This window comes from Onychomys torridus, chromosome 6 (genome assembly GCF_903995425.1).
Source record: "Onychomys torridus chromosome 6, mOncTor1.1, whole genome shotgun sequence".
Taxonomy (NCBI): Eukaryota; Metazoa; Chordata; class Mammalia; order Rodentia; family Cricetidae; genus Onychomys; species Onychomys torridus.
In genome coordinates, this window is record NC_050448.1 from 112,536,159 (window position 1) to 112,550,564 (window position 14,406).

General features: G+C 37.5%; 1 protein-coding gene across 4 annotated transcripts in view; it reads left to right on the forward strand.

Moving 5' to 3' along the window:
* Emcn (endomucin) overlaps positions 1 to 14,406 on the forward strand; it is a 90,452-nt gene that overhangs the window by 62,269 nt on the left and 13,777 nt on the right. For 3 of the 4 annotated variants that reach the window (XM_036190621.1, XM_036190618.1, XM_036190619.1), the window contains 4 exons: positions 3,802 to 3,840; positions 10,155 to 10,244; positions 10,478 to 10,531; positions 12,067 to 12,162. In XM_036190621.1, coding sequence (XP_036046514.1) covers positions 3,802 to 3,840; positions 10,155 to 10,244; positions 10,478 to 10,531; positions 12,067 to 12,162 — 279 coding nt within the window. The remainder of the gene's footprint in view (positions 1 to 3,801; positions 3,841 to 10,154; positions 10,245 to 10,477; positions 10,532 to 12,066; positions 12,163 to 14,406) is intronic. The other variant, XM_036190620.1, reaches the window with a different exon arrangement.

A 14,406-nucleotide genomic window follows, 5' to 3' on the forward strand; every position in this document is an offset into this window, starting at 1 on the left:
TCTGGATTTTTATTATCAAGACCAATTAGAATCACGCTACACCTGACCAAAAAAAAAAAAACAAAAAAACAAAACGTGGAGAGCAATTGACAAAGACACTCAACGTCAACCTCTGAACTCCACAGACTCATACGTGGGCAAGCATACTTTCACACACTGGGACACACACACACACACACACACACACACACACACACACATGTATGCTCACATATACAAATTGAAACCTCATAGTATCCCCCATGGACATTAAACTGAAAGGAAATAACATCCTCATTGGATGTTCCCTTCAAACCATCATAGAGAATCTATCACATTCAATGCTGTCATCTATCACCTTATAATTTAGAAATCATTAATTTGTCTGATTGCCAACTCTGTCAATGCTACTTAATGAACCAAGCCATTTACCTGTGACATCCAGCCAAGGATTTAACCCTATCTTTCCCCTTTTGCTGGCTAGCCATTTGATATCATTTGCTGTAGATGCAAAATAGGAGGAACCTGCAGAATAATAGTCTTAGTCACATGCCCTAGTTTAGACAAATCAAAAATAATCTCATGTCCATGTCCACTGCCTTAGTGTCAGATGACAGAATAATACAAGGGAAATTGCTTACAGCTTATTTTTCAGTAGAAGTAGATAATCATATATAAAAAATAGCTCTATATATTCTTGCTCCTGCATTTAGCATCACATTTTTTGTACCACTATAGTGTGTTATCTGTAAACACAGTCTCTGCTGTGAAATAAGTAAAGTTATTTATTGTATTGCTGATAAAGCTTTCTGATTTAAATGATAGTGTTTAAGTTTAGCTTTGGAAATATATTTGCAATTTTTAAGACCACAGTTTCATATTACAGGATCAAACTCAACAACAGACTTCAACACTTCTGTCTTCTACTGATCATCCAACTGAGAATATTAGCAAAAGCCTCCCATGTGCATTTGCAGTGTGACTTCCTTCGTTTCCTCTACAGTCCGACTGTGGCCTCCTGACAGCACATATGCGTCCTTACAGTTATAAATAAAAACCAGAGATACTCACACTTAGCCATATGTCTCAGCATTCATTTTTACTGAGATTTTTGTATCCTCTAAATTGAGTCTAAGTTAAATGTATTCATTTAAAAACAGATTGTTGTCTTCAAACTATTTCCTCTATTTCAAGAAGGAAGCACACATTCCTTCTTGTTTTTTTGTTTTTTCCTGAAAGTACTGGAGGTCAGATCCAGGCATTGGGCATGCTAGGCACTCTTCCACTGAGCTATACCCAAATTCCTGATTTATTGAGAGATAGTCTCACTACAGAGCTCAGTCTAATCTCAAACTTGTGATCCTTTTGCCTCAGTTTTCAAAGTGATGGAATTATAGGCTTGTGCCATTATGCCAAGTCATATTCTATTCTTGATTAAGTATTGAAAATTGCAGAATTTTGTCCTCAGTACTTTATTCCTCCATGTACAGATATATGTATGGACTTTGACCTTGGACTATTCAGAACTGATGTGTTTCTTTACACTCCAGCAAAGTTTCAGGACACAGTTACAAACAGTTCTTATCTATTTTACATTCACATAAAATTATTATGCATTTTGGACGCTGAAAGAAATGCAAATAAAAGAGAGCCAGTGGGTTTTGTCTGATTCAAGCTTAAAATTGTTCATTCCCATACAAGTCTATCATCAGGAAAGGTTGTGACCTGATATTAAAAAAAGGAAGAAAGGGTTTTGATTTTCTTTGTATTCTAATCCTAGCTGCTAATAAATATTTTACCTATATCTCCCAAAATGCAGCATTATGCCACTTTCAAAAGTATTTTAATTAGTTATCAAAGCAGGAATTAATTATATAAGCTTTATACTTAGAATATTTAGGAAGAGGAAAACTGTCTCTTTTAGTAGATGGGTTTGGAATCGAAGTCCTGAATTGTCATTGTGGTTCCACCTTTAAGACAGTAATTTGATTTCTCTCAGCTAATATTTGCAGTTCAACAAAATGGGAATAATATCTCTTATAAACATCAATTTTAAAACTCACCATCCTTTTCCATATACCAGAGACATACTCTGGCATATCCTAGGGATAGGTACTAGAATAATAGATCTATGCAAGACAGAAAATCTATCCTCAGGGAAACACAATCCAGCCAACAATAAGCCATTTTTCAAGCAGAAAGTAAAGGATACCATAGTAATAAAATTGCAATGGAGCAAATCAAATCAGGGAACAGGCTGGTGTGAAAGGGGGTGCAGAGACAATTCAGTAAGGTGGCTTGAGAGAACCCTGAGGCACAGGGAAAAACAAAGAAGCCCAGGTCTGGAAGAATTCTGTATCTTTGAACGTTTGGTCTATCAATACTAGGTACAAGGTGGAGCATAAAGAGGGAGATAATGGGTCAGAGGACTGAAGAGTGAGGTAGGGTTCCTGATAGTCTATGAAGACTGGCCAGCCACACTAAGAAACAGGCAGTGGCTGGTGAGTCAAGGTTATCTTTTAAGAGATTTTCCTAGGAGCTCTTGGGAGCTAGATGAATAAACTTTTACTCTAGAGCTTCAAAATATATCAAGGCACACAGAAAGGGGATTTCAGAAGGGCTACTATTTTCTGGCCCTAAGCAACCGGGAGACAATGGTCCCTTGCACTGATCCAAGAAGGTGCAGGAAGAGGTAGGCTGTAGAACACCATTCAAGAGTGCTGTCTGAGGTGTGTTGAATTTGAGATGCTAATGTTGGCAGTTGAAATGAATATACATGGGACACAAATAGTTTGTAAATGTTATTAGGTTTCTATTTGTTTTAGAAATATTTTCTATATTTTTCACAAGGCAAATCCCCTTCATGGTCCATGTCTTCAAAGTTACTGAAAAGACTTTTTCAAAGATTCTGTAAGGTGACTTTCCTTGTTGATATCTCTCCTGGACTGTAACCACCATCCAGGAATCTCTTAAGTTTCTAGCATAGCTCTCTGATTTTGCATCTTCCCTAGATGATAAGATGCATCAGGTCTTACCAGGATGATAGCACAGGTTAGCCCCTTCCGCACAGGAATCAAAATACCTGTGGTTCACTGTGTTGTGTTTAGGTATTTCATTTGTAAGAGTATGTAAAAATAACCTGGATCAAGCCACCAGAGAAGCAAAATACGCCCCCTGCCTATTTTTCTAAATAAAGTTTTATAAAAGTAGAATTATATGCTTTCTTTGGGAATTGCATATGGCTGAGTTCCTCATATGTGTTCTTTAGGTATTGTGTATGACTGAGTTCCTTCTATGCTTTCTCTAGGTATTGTGTATGGCCGAGTTCATTATGTGCTTTCTTTAGGTATTGTGTATGTATGACAGAGTTCACACAGACAGAGCTGAGAAGTTGCAGCAGACACTTCATAGCACACTAAGCCTTGAAGAGGAAGTTACAAGCCAGGTAGAAGTTACAAGGCTGGTGGATGTCTTGTGAGTTCAAGGCCAGTCTGGTCAACAGAGCTAGTTCTAGGACAGCCAAGGCTACACAGAGAAACATTGTCTTGCAAACAAAAAGAAGTTACAAGTATAATGATTTATACCTTTGAAGATACCATAAGGAAACTGTTGTTTAAAAATTAAGAAAAGGGAAGAGACCAAAAAGTTAATTGATTCTTGCTCTGAGGTTTCCTGGAATCATAAAGCTCCATGATTTTATAACTTGAGTGACAAATGTATCCAAAATAAGCTGATGTCTATAAAACTTACCTTTTAAACAACTGTTAAACCAGATATTATATTCAACATTTAATTTTAGTGTTTTTATTTTTCCCTTGAAAGCTGAGAATAGGAGTTCAATCAAAACACCAGAAGTGTCAGGTAAGTTCATTTTCTCTTCTTTGAATATTCATCAAATACCCAAAGAATGCAACCATCTAGGTATCTCTATATGCACACACATATGCAAGCTTGAAAGCAGGGAGAAATAGAAAACAATGCAGGACAATTAAATGTTAGGAGGCATCAAGTTTAAAAGCTGAAAGTAGGAATATCAAGGATAAGCCTGAGGACTCTGGTGGGGGTAAGCAGAGCCAGTCCTGGGGAAAGAACCATGTCTTACCTGGTTCTGGCTGTATTGGTCAGTGTGTTCTCTCAAAGAAGTACAGTCTCTTCACCTACTTTTACACAAAATCTGGTCATGACACCCGAAAGGATATGGTAAATAACAGTTAAAATCTAGGAAGTTCTCATTTCTGGCCACCTGATTTTTACTCTGAATTAATGTCCAACAGTGTCTCTAACAAGATGGAAGTTGAGGATGTCCACTGAAAATTGTCTTCTGACCTCCATATATGCCATACACTCATACTCATACTCACAAACATACACATGCACACATACACATGTACACATCATATATAAACAAATACAAAATTTAAAATAAGCATATTTTAGAAGATACAAAAAAACAGGTGTTTCTAAAGCAGGAAAAGTCAATGTTCCTACTCAAGGCCATGAGGCAAAGGGATTTTCCTCTTTATTCTACTCAGGTCTTCAAATGATTATACACTGGGGAAGGCAACCTTCTTCATTTTGTTTACCAACTCAAGTATTAATCTCAACCAAAAACACCCCATAGTAAGACTTGGACCAATGTCTGGGCACCCTGAAGGTACATGTGAATAACCATCACAAGGACATTAAGCTTGGTAGAAAAGCAGAAGCAAGAACAGACAATATATGACCAACACACCAAACCATTAGAAAGGAGGAAGGGGCATGTTCACTGTGCTCTCCACCTCCAGGAAGCTGTGAAAAGAGGCATGCATCACTCTACAGAATCTTGTCCATTGAGTTCTCTATCATTCAGTGACAGAATGTTGACCTTTCTACTCAGTGAAGACCCACTCATGCTAGGAATATACCTATCATAAGCTGTCTACAGGCTGTAGCTCAGGGTTTTATAATATCAAAACAGTTAACTGGCTCTAGAGCTTTCATTGAAATATTTGCTCTACAGCCTACTTACAGTGTGATCTTGGGAGGATGTTTAATCTTTCTGGGCTTCAGTTTTTGCTTTGAAAAAATGTGAATAATAACTCAATAATAATTGAAACAGTTACTCTTTGTAAACCGTTAAGAATAATATCTGATATATAGTATCCCATACAAATTTGAAGTAAAATCCTTTTTAATATTTATAGATACTGATAATGGCAGAGAGAGAACATTTCAAACCTTTCAGAGTTCAAAAAAAATTTTATTAACCTTATGGATAATTATACATAAGCATATAGAATAGTCTTACTTAAAAAATTGTTTAAAAAACCTTACTTAAAAATCCTATGGAAGCCAGGTGGTGGTGGCACATGCCTTTAATTCCAGCACTAGGGAGGCAGAGGTAGGCAGATCTCTGTGAGTTCAAGGCCAGCCTTGGCTACAGAGTGAGTTCCAGGAAAGGTGCAAAGCTACACAGAGAAACCCTGTCTCAAAAAAAAACAAAAACAAAAACAAAACAAAACAAAAAAAGTCCTATGGAAGAATTGAAAGGGAAATAGAGATGGTTTTTGAGTGTATTTAACTTATACTTCCTCTCACTCACTCTCAGATATGTTTGCCTCATCTCCCTAAGTCATACTATTTCTCATCCTTAAAGCACAAGATTAAATATACTTTCTCAGGGATAAAATAACCTGGAACTTATGGAGGTAGTAGTATCCTGCTTTGTTTTTTCTTGGATCTCATGCATAAGTTCATGAAATTTAATAACTATTTAAACTTGATAAGAAAAAGGAAATCCTCCTCCCTCAATATCAACTTCTATAGAGTTATCTAAACTAAATATATCTCCATTCACAATTATTTCCAGGTAAGAGTGTGTTATGTCTCAGGTTAATTACCTTGATGGCTCAAAGCAAAAGGATGCATAGTAGAGATAAAATTGATATCGCTGTAGGAGTTATCCCAGTTCACTAATATAAGCTCTGAGGAGATGCAAACTCAATCTCAACCACTCAAAGGCAGAACAACAGCTCTCCTCTGGTGTTCTACCTATTAACTGGAAAGAGAGTTCCATCATGAGTATTTGTACATAAAAGCAATGAAAAAGAAAGAAATCATGTGACCAGAATCTTAGTTCTTAAAGCTGGAAGAACATTCAATGATCCTATCCTCATATTCTCCTCTGCATGCATAGCATTCACTATCTGAATGATGTATGTTCTAGTTGATTTTTATAAAAAGCCATTTTGTTTCTGATAATGGAAGTCCAGTATAGACTCTCTCCTTTCTCTGGGTGTCAGGCTGTTTGACACCCATCCTTGTGGCCAACATGACTCTCTACACTTGTGTAAGTTTGCCTTGGCTCTTATTTCCTGATTCTGATTTATTCACCTACAGTATACATCATTACCAAAGCTTCTCAAATCTTTCCTTTGCTGTGAATTCATAAGATTTCATAATAGGTGGCACAGGCTCACTCATCATGACCCTTGGAATACTTTTATGTTTGTTCTTCAACTCTGGTTTCATCTAGATCAGTTTGAAATCCCTCAACTGTATCTTATACTGTGCTGTACTTCCTTCAATATTCATTGTTAGGTACAGAGTGGGCCTCTATTTGTGGTTATTATTGAATGAATAAAAAAAGAAACAATGTAACATGTCAGCATGGATAGGGAGGATCTCACAAAGCCCCATCCTTAGATAAAGAGCTACAAGAAGTTAACAGATGCTCAGAGAGGGGAGTCAGTTGTCCTCAGGGACAAGATTCCTAATTTGTTATCTAATGCCAAGCGGTCAACACTAAAAACATATATGCAACACTCAATGAACTCAGCAGGTTTTATTTATATGTTTATACACATGTATAAATACAACAATAACTAAAGGGGGAAAACAATGAAGATAATATCTGAAAGTAAGTCAGAGAAGCCATTAGATAGCAAGAGGAACTGACGTGGAGAGAGGGCAGGATAGGACAACTGAATGGAAGCCTTCTAGCTTGACATTCATGTTTAGGAAGTTTGAGAAAGGTCATCAAGGAATCCTCTAGCTCAAAAGCATCTTCAGGAGGCATTCACAACTCTCCAGAAGCAGTGGGCACGATTGTCCCTGCCAGGCAGACACTTGGCTTTGATGAGCCTTGGAGCAGTACAGCTTCAGGCCAGCACAAGATGGAGTTCAGACAACAAGTGGGGAACCTCAGCCACTTACATTTCCATAACTGCAGTCCTTTGAAGACCATTCTCTAGTCAAGGTCTGATTCCTTAGGACAATAGTAAAGGCCCCTGTTAGTAAAGTTCCCAGTGACGTAGTCAGTTTACATGTATGTAGTGACACATGCCTTTGATCTCAGCACTCTGGAGGTAGAGGTAAGCAGATCTCAGTGAGTTTGAAGCCAGCTTCCTCTACATAATGAGTCCAAGGCAGCCAGGACTACACAGTGAACCTGTGCCTAAAACAACAAAAAGTCCCACTGTCAGTAACTATGCGCAAAATGTGAGTACATTTCAGGAGAATAGGCTTGGCTCTAAGAGAACTTGCTTTACATAGCTTGCTCTGAGTTTTGACCTGAAGTTTGTAAATTGCCTTTAAATTGTAACACAACACCTCTAGAATTCAGTGACCACCACAGTCACCAAAATCAGGACCCATAGGCAAACTGTGTGACTGATCTAAGAGTGACATGTTTTCCAGCTTCTTCCACTCCTGACTAGAGAAAAGAAATACCAAAAAAAAACATGGAAATATCTGAAAACTCAATTTCACACAGCTAAATTCTGAATTTTTGAGGAAATTAGATGATCTCTCTTTAATTGGAAAGTTCAACTTTCTAAAAGGCATAATCATACATTATAGCAATATCCTATACCATATATTAGATGATATTATATAATTTAAAAATAACCATACTGGGGCTAGTTATTCTCCTAGACAATTTAAATTTATACTTTTTTAATCTTTACAGCAACAATATGATGTAAAACTATTTTAACCCCTCTTACATAAAAGAAAATCAGACAAAAGGAGGTTAAGTAATGTGACAAGCCTCTTCAGGAAGGAAGCTTTACAGTCGAGTTTAGCCATGGCACTAGCCTTCAGAACCATGTTCTTAACTACCGCATTGTTCTTCATCTGCCCCTGCTACAACACTGATATTTCAGTAGAAATTTGTGGTAGCAGATTTTCAACACAACTAATGAAGATCATCAGACCACACTATGAATCCCTCTGTTATAGTCACAGAGAGAATAAACGTTAGGCTCACAAGGTTTATCCAAGTACCATTCAGTCATAGGATCATGCTAAAGACAGGGTTTCTCAAATTGTGGAGCACTAATAAACATCCTAACAAGTACTTTTAACTAAGTAGAAATATAAAAGTAATGCAAATAGTATTACATACAATACAGGTAAGCACACAGGTGTGTATGTGTATGGGGTGTGTGTGTGTGTGTGTGTGTGTGTGTGTGTGTGTGTGTGTGTGTGTGTTGAACGCAGAAAAGACTTCTTAAGTAAAAATTACAGTTAAAAGAAAAACAAAAGTAGAAACTTGGAAGTTTCTGTTTTAGCAGCATTGATCATCCATGTAAGAAAGGTTAACATGGCAATCTTCCGGGTCATGGTTAAGAAGGGTTAACATAGCAGTAACTACTGGCCCTGGGGGATCAACACATTTTAACTCAGAAAGTTTGGCATGGTGTCATTTGAATCAGAAACAATCCCTCCTAAAGCAACTGTTGGCTTGAACATGAGGAAGAAATGAGGTGGGATATGGAGTCTTGGAAACTAGCTGTTGGTAAATCCCAAGACCATTGGTTCTTCAGCCAACCATCTTATCCTCTTCCAAAACACCCAAAAGACTATTCATGCCCGTACAGCCCTTGACACCGAAAATCACAGCTAACAGTACCGAGCTTTCAGCCAGCTCCCACTCTTTCGCTTAATATTCCTTTTTTTGCCTGCTTTGTGCACTAGCCTGACATTTCTCTTTGTTCTTATGGGCATGTATCTAGCTCCCTCCCACAGATCTCTTGCCTGGCAAGCACAGTGTAGACTCTCCACATGATTCTTCCCCCACAGAGCATACAGTGTGTGCTGTGCTGTGGGTGGCAAAGGAAGAAAAAGCAGCCATGGCAGCCCTAGAAATACCAGCCTCACGGGTGTAATTATATAGGGCCTCAGAACTTCTAACATGTCTTAAGCGGAATGAATGTCTCAGTGTTGGGACATGGTCAGCCTTGCTCTAGGGCACACAGGCTGAGGCAGGAGCTACATGGGAGGTATGGTGAGCATTACGCCTTTTGCACTCTGGGAGTTTTGTGAAAATATGAGTCAGCAGCTATCATAGAAAAGAGAACTTTCTGCCACGAGAGACAATTCGTTTTCCAAAATTCTAGATTACATTTCATTTCACGATACATGTGACAAAATTACAAAGCATTCAATGTTCGTATTTTCTTTCTTTTATTGATATGCCATGTATTATGTTACATATATTAAGCTATGTTGTCTTACATTTTAAAATTTTCATAATTTTTATTCATCATAATAATCTGGTTAGTCCTCTGATTGAATATGGCAGACATTTCCCTTGAAGGAAAAAGGTTATGGTCAATGGAGGAGAAAGAATCAGACAGCCATTATTCCATGGAAGATGTTCATATGGCTACAGAGCTTCACAGAGGGAAATCAAGGAGTCTCCATTGGTTCTTCCTCACTTCTCATCAAAGCCTTCGTAGGGATCTTTTTTTTCTTCAACCATTGTGAAATACCATAAAACCTGAAGTTTTCTTCATTTACATTTATTTTAAGCATATGTAATAGACAAAACACAATTTCCCAAAGTTAAAAATATCTGAAAAATTATTAGTGTTTACCATACATGTACATCTTGCAAGAACCTCCTGATTTAAGTTCTGTGCACTGTGGACTTACTCAGATTTTCTTGGCCAGTTCTGCTCTAGACAACGTGATACTGATATCCAGTTTATGTGATGCCAAAGTCAGTCATTTTTCCAGAAGAAATACATGGAAGTCAAGTTCACCAATATTATTTTATACATTCTATTATATAAAACAACAGTGTTTTCCCTGATCTTTGAAAATGCAGACTGTTTAAATCTACAAAGAAATCCAATATGAAGACTTAATACTATAAACTGAGTCTGGGTTTGTGATTTTTCCTATAGTTTCTACTCAACTGCCAGATGCCTTGCCTAAAACCACGGTGTTGCCCTCAGCATCACTAACAACTGCAAAAACCATCTCACAGCTGCAAGGTATAGTTTTTGTGTACCTGAAAATAAATTTATTCTATTTTACTGTTCTTTATGAAATGAACACTATGCATCTTGATTTTTAAAACAAAGCTCTTACAGGGTGAAGGAAAATCTTACATTGGTAACATCATAACTATAAATCATGGATATTTCCTTAAATAGTAGAGGGAAGGTTATATGGATTAACATATTTATCAAAGGTGACTTGTTTGTTTCCTCTCTCAAAATAACAGACACTGAAGATGGAAAGATCACAGCCACTCCATCAACCACCCCCTCTTACTCCAGTGAGTAACATATGAATCTCCACTCATGGAAATAGACTTGTAGAATATGCAAATGAGAACAATGAAAGGGTGGGGTTATGAACAGCCTTTCTCAACTTCACTCAGCCTGTAGTTCCATGATAGTTCAAACTGCAACCTGCTTTAAAAATCCCCCATACATCTGATTGTAATTACTACACCATGGCCATTTTCTTCCTTTCTTTTCTTTTTGTTTTTCTTTTTCATTCTTGTCCTAGTGGTAAGCAATTACCAAAAAGGACAAATAATGACTTGATGTAACTGTATTCAGCTACAAATCACCATACTAATACATTTTATCCAAATAATCATGCTATATCAACATCATGCTATCTTCACTCGTCAATTGAATATTCTTAAGGCAATTAAATTATAAAAACAATATTTTTTCACCTTAATGAAATTTTATCATATTGATGGCAGTTAATTTTACTTTAACTTGAACATATATAAACAATATAAGACCTTAGAGGTGTGTTGAGTCTGAAAAAATAAATAATAGTTCAGCTGTTCCCTTAGCAATTAACAGTAAGAGGAATATATATGAAGCTGGAATTACAAATGATTATCTTTGGTTTCAGTAAAACCATTTCATTAAAAATGTATCACAGAAGGAATTGACTCATTGATATATGGTTTTTCCATTTTGAGGAGGAAATAACAACACTCAGGATCTGTGTTAAAGTGTGCTTTAACATTGCCTCCTGATAGTGGAATGTAAGCTACCCTCCTGATGAATTAAAATATTATTGCCCCTTGATAAATAAGCAAGAAGCATAGAAGTGAAGAGATGGAATATCTGACTAACTCTGCCTCTCACTGCTCCTTTGCTTCAATCACTAAACTTTTACCTCTGAAATCACTATCACTGAAAACTCAAAAACTCTCTTGTTAACCAAAACAGGGAAGCCTTCCTCTAATTCACAACAGCAACACACCCTTTACAAACGTATGTCCAAGTGTGCATACCTACCTATTTGAGCTATGTTGTTAGACGTTCTAAATTGCTATCCAATCAATTTACTTATGTTCTTTTACATGTTTTCTAGTTTTAAGGTAACATGTTGCAAAGATACAAGTTTCAGCCTTAAGATTAGAACCACCCAAGTCAGCTGCATTTTTTTAAAGTAACTTAATAATAAAATACCTAGATAGATGAGAGAGAGAGAGAGAGAGAGAGAGAGAGAGAGAGAGAGAGAGAGAGAGCGAGCAGTTTTAACTCTAATCTAGAGAACTGTTGCCTCTAGTCTCTCTCCTTATGCCCCAGCCTCCGGGAAGATGGGAAGCCATCTCCTTGAGGTTTGGAAGTTTAAGAAAGGCTACAAGAGTGACATCAAGTGGATATGTCAGAAATGACAAGCAGAGCAAATGTGTAAATCAGATTAATTATTGCCCGGAATATAATAGTGTTTTGATAGAATGTTGTTTAAAGAAGGACGCATGCAGGTTGTGTCCAGTGTGGTCTATTTGTATGGAATTAGCATCACTCCAGCTGACAATGTCTCCAATAATTTCAGGTATTATTTTGCCTGTGGTTATTGCGCTGATTGTTATAACACTCTTGGTATTTACTCTGGTGGGTTTATATCGAATGTGCTGGAAGAGAGACCCAGGTAAGTAATGACCTTTTGTTTTGTTTCATTTTGTTTTCCCAGAAGTAGAATGGGGGTTTGCTTAGTGCAACCTTGCATATAAGACTGTCAAAGGGAGAAGAATTTTGGTGACAATACCATGTCACCCGATCACAAAGAACAGGGGGAAGAGGTGGAGAAATTCTTTGCATGCTATTCAAAGTAAGGAGCGATGACTCAGATCTATTTAGAGTAAATATGGATCAATCCTGGCTAATGAAATAGCCTCAACTGTGAGGACAGTCACAGATGTATGCTCCAAAGACAATTAATGTGCAATTGGATGTGTGGCCTGTAAGCAGAGGAGTGTGAAAATTTGCTTTAGAAGTCCATAATCTTAAGAATCACACTCTGGGACCTATGACCCTTCTTGGAGCCTCAACTTCTTTCCAACATAGATATCTTCTGTGGTGGTATTATGTAGCAGGAATCTTAAAAGGTCTTATTAATAAAATCAAACCTAAGGCCAGTTTATTGGGGTGAATGCTGGAAGATTAGAGAAGCAGAACAAGCCACAGCTACCTCACCTTGCCAGTTCCTCAGCTGATCCTGTTTCCTAAGACTAGAAGGAAGCCTCTGAGTCCTCATTCAAATGAATCTCAGCTGAACCACTGCTCAAAAGCCTAAAAGCTTCTAGTTTCTGGTCTTCATGCCCTATATATCTTTTTGCTTTCTGCCATCACTCCCTGAGATTAAAGGCTCATTTCTTGAGATTAAAGGCATGTGTCACCATGCCTGGCTGTTTCCAATGTGGCCTTGAACTCACAGAGATCCAGAGGGATTTCTGCCTCTGGAACGCTAGGAGTAAAGGTGTGCCACCATTTTCTGGCATCTGTATCTAGTGGCTATTCTGTTCTTTGACCCCAGATAAGTTTATTAGGGTGCACAATATTTTGGAGAACACAATACCACTACAGTGTTATGCAGTTTATTATTTCTTTAAATAAACCTTCTATTGTAGAGTAGACTAATATTTTAGAGTAGATAACTTATAAGGATGATACCTTCCCTCATATTCCTCATCTAGAGACCACCACCATCATCATCAATCCTCTGTCACCATTATCATCTTACCGTAGAACAGTACAGTTGTCTAAACCAATGAGCTGGTGTTAATGAATTATTCTAAACAAAACTCTCTATGTAACTCGTATTCCTTTCTTCTATATTTAGTTGTCCCCCTAGACCAAGGGTGGTACTGTCTGTTGAGCTGATGCTCCGTCCGTACCTCCCTTGGCTCATTTAGCTCAGGTATTTCCTCTACCGCATGAATTCCAATTCATTAGGAGTTCCAGTCCTCTGCCCTGGATGTGCTATGATGTTCAGGTTTTCATACATTTATCCATACTTACCATTTTCCTGGAACATCAAGCCTACCCACCACTTGGCTTCTAGAACACACTTGCAACTTACCCTAAAGGATTCAACCAACAATAATCTATTCTACCTTTTGGTAACATACCACTTTATTAAGTAGAACAGATTATACCATTAATTTTTACTCTACAAAACTGGATTAACAGCTTCATGGTATTATAGAATGTTTACTTTTCTCTGTGCCTGCATTGCCTGTGAGCCCAGCTACAACTGTCCTACCATAAACCGTATACAGCTCACCTTGCATTATGCCTGATATATAACAGTAGACTTGTATTCTCTGCTTGCTGAGTTAAAATTTTTAAATAGCCAGTGAAATAGATCTTCCCTTTATTTTCATTCTAACTATTACACTAACAAAATTCTAAGCCTCTTAAGCTATTAAGAAGGTAAAAGGTGCTTATTTTTATATGGCTTATAAGCTGCACAGTTACTTTCTTACCCCAGGACACTAACGAATGTGGGTTAGGCCAGCCACTCACTGTGCATCTCACAGGCAGTTGGAGCAGATCATGACAGCAAAGGGAGAAGTTAGCAGACCCAAACAATGGCATTCATTTGAGCTCTGGGTGGAAAATAATAAGAAAAAAAAAAGGAAAGAAAAAGAAAAGAATGTGCTTTCCTGTAGGAGTGAGTGAATAAACCTCATAATGTCTAAAAGTTACTTTCTTATCCCATTTCCAAAGAGGAAATAGTACTTGCATAAACCAGCCCCCTCCCGTCACCTGTTTTTAAGCCACCAATCTTATTTCTATGGGAATATATAGCTATTACAGTATCACAGTTGAAGCCTTGGGTGTTGAGTCTAGGAGATGGATAAAAACTAATATGTTAAATCTACTTATAGAA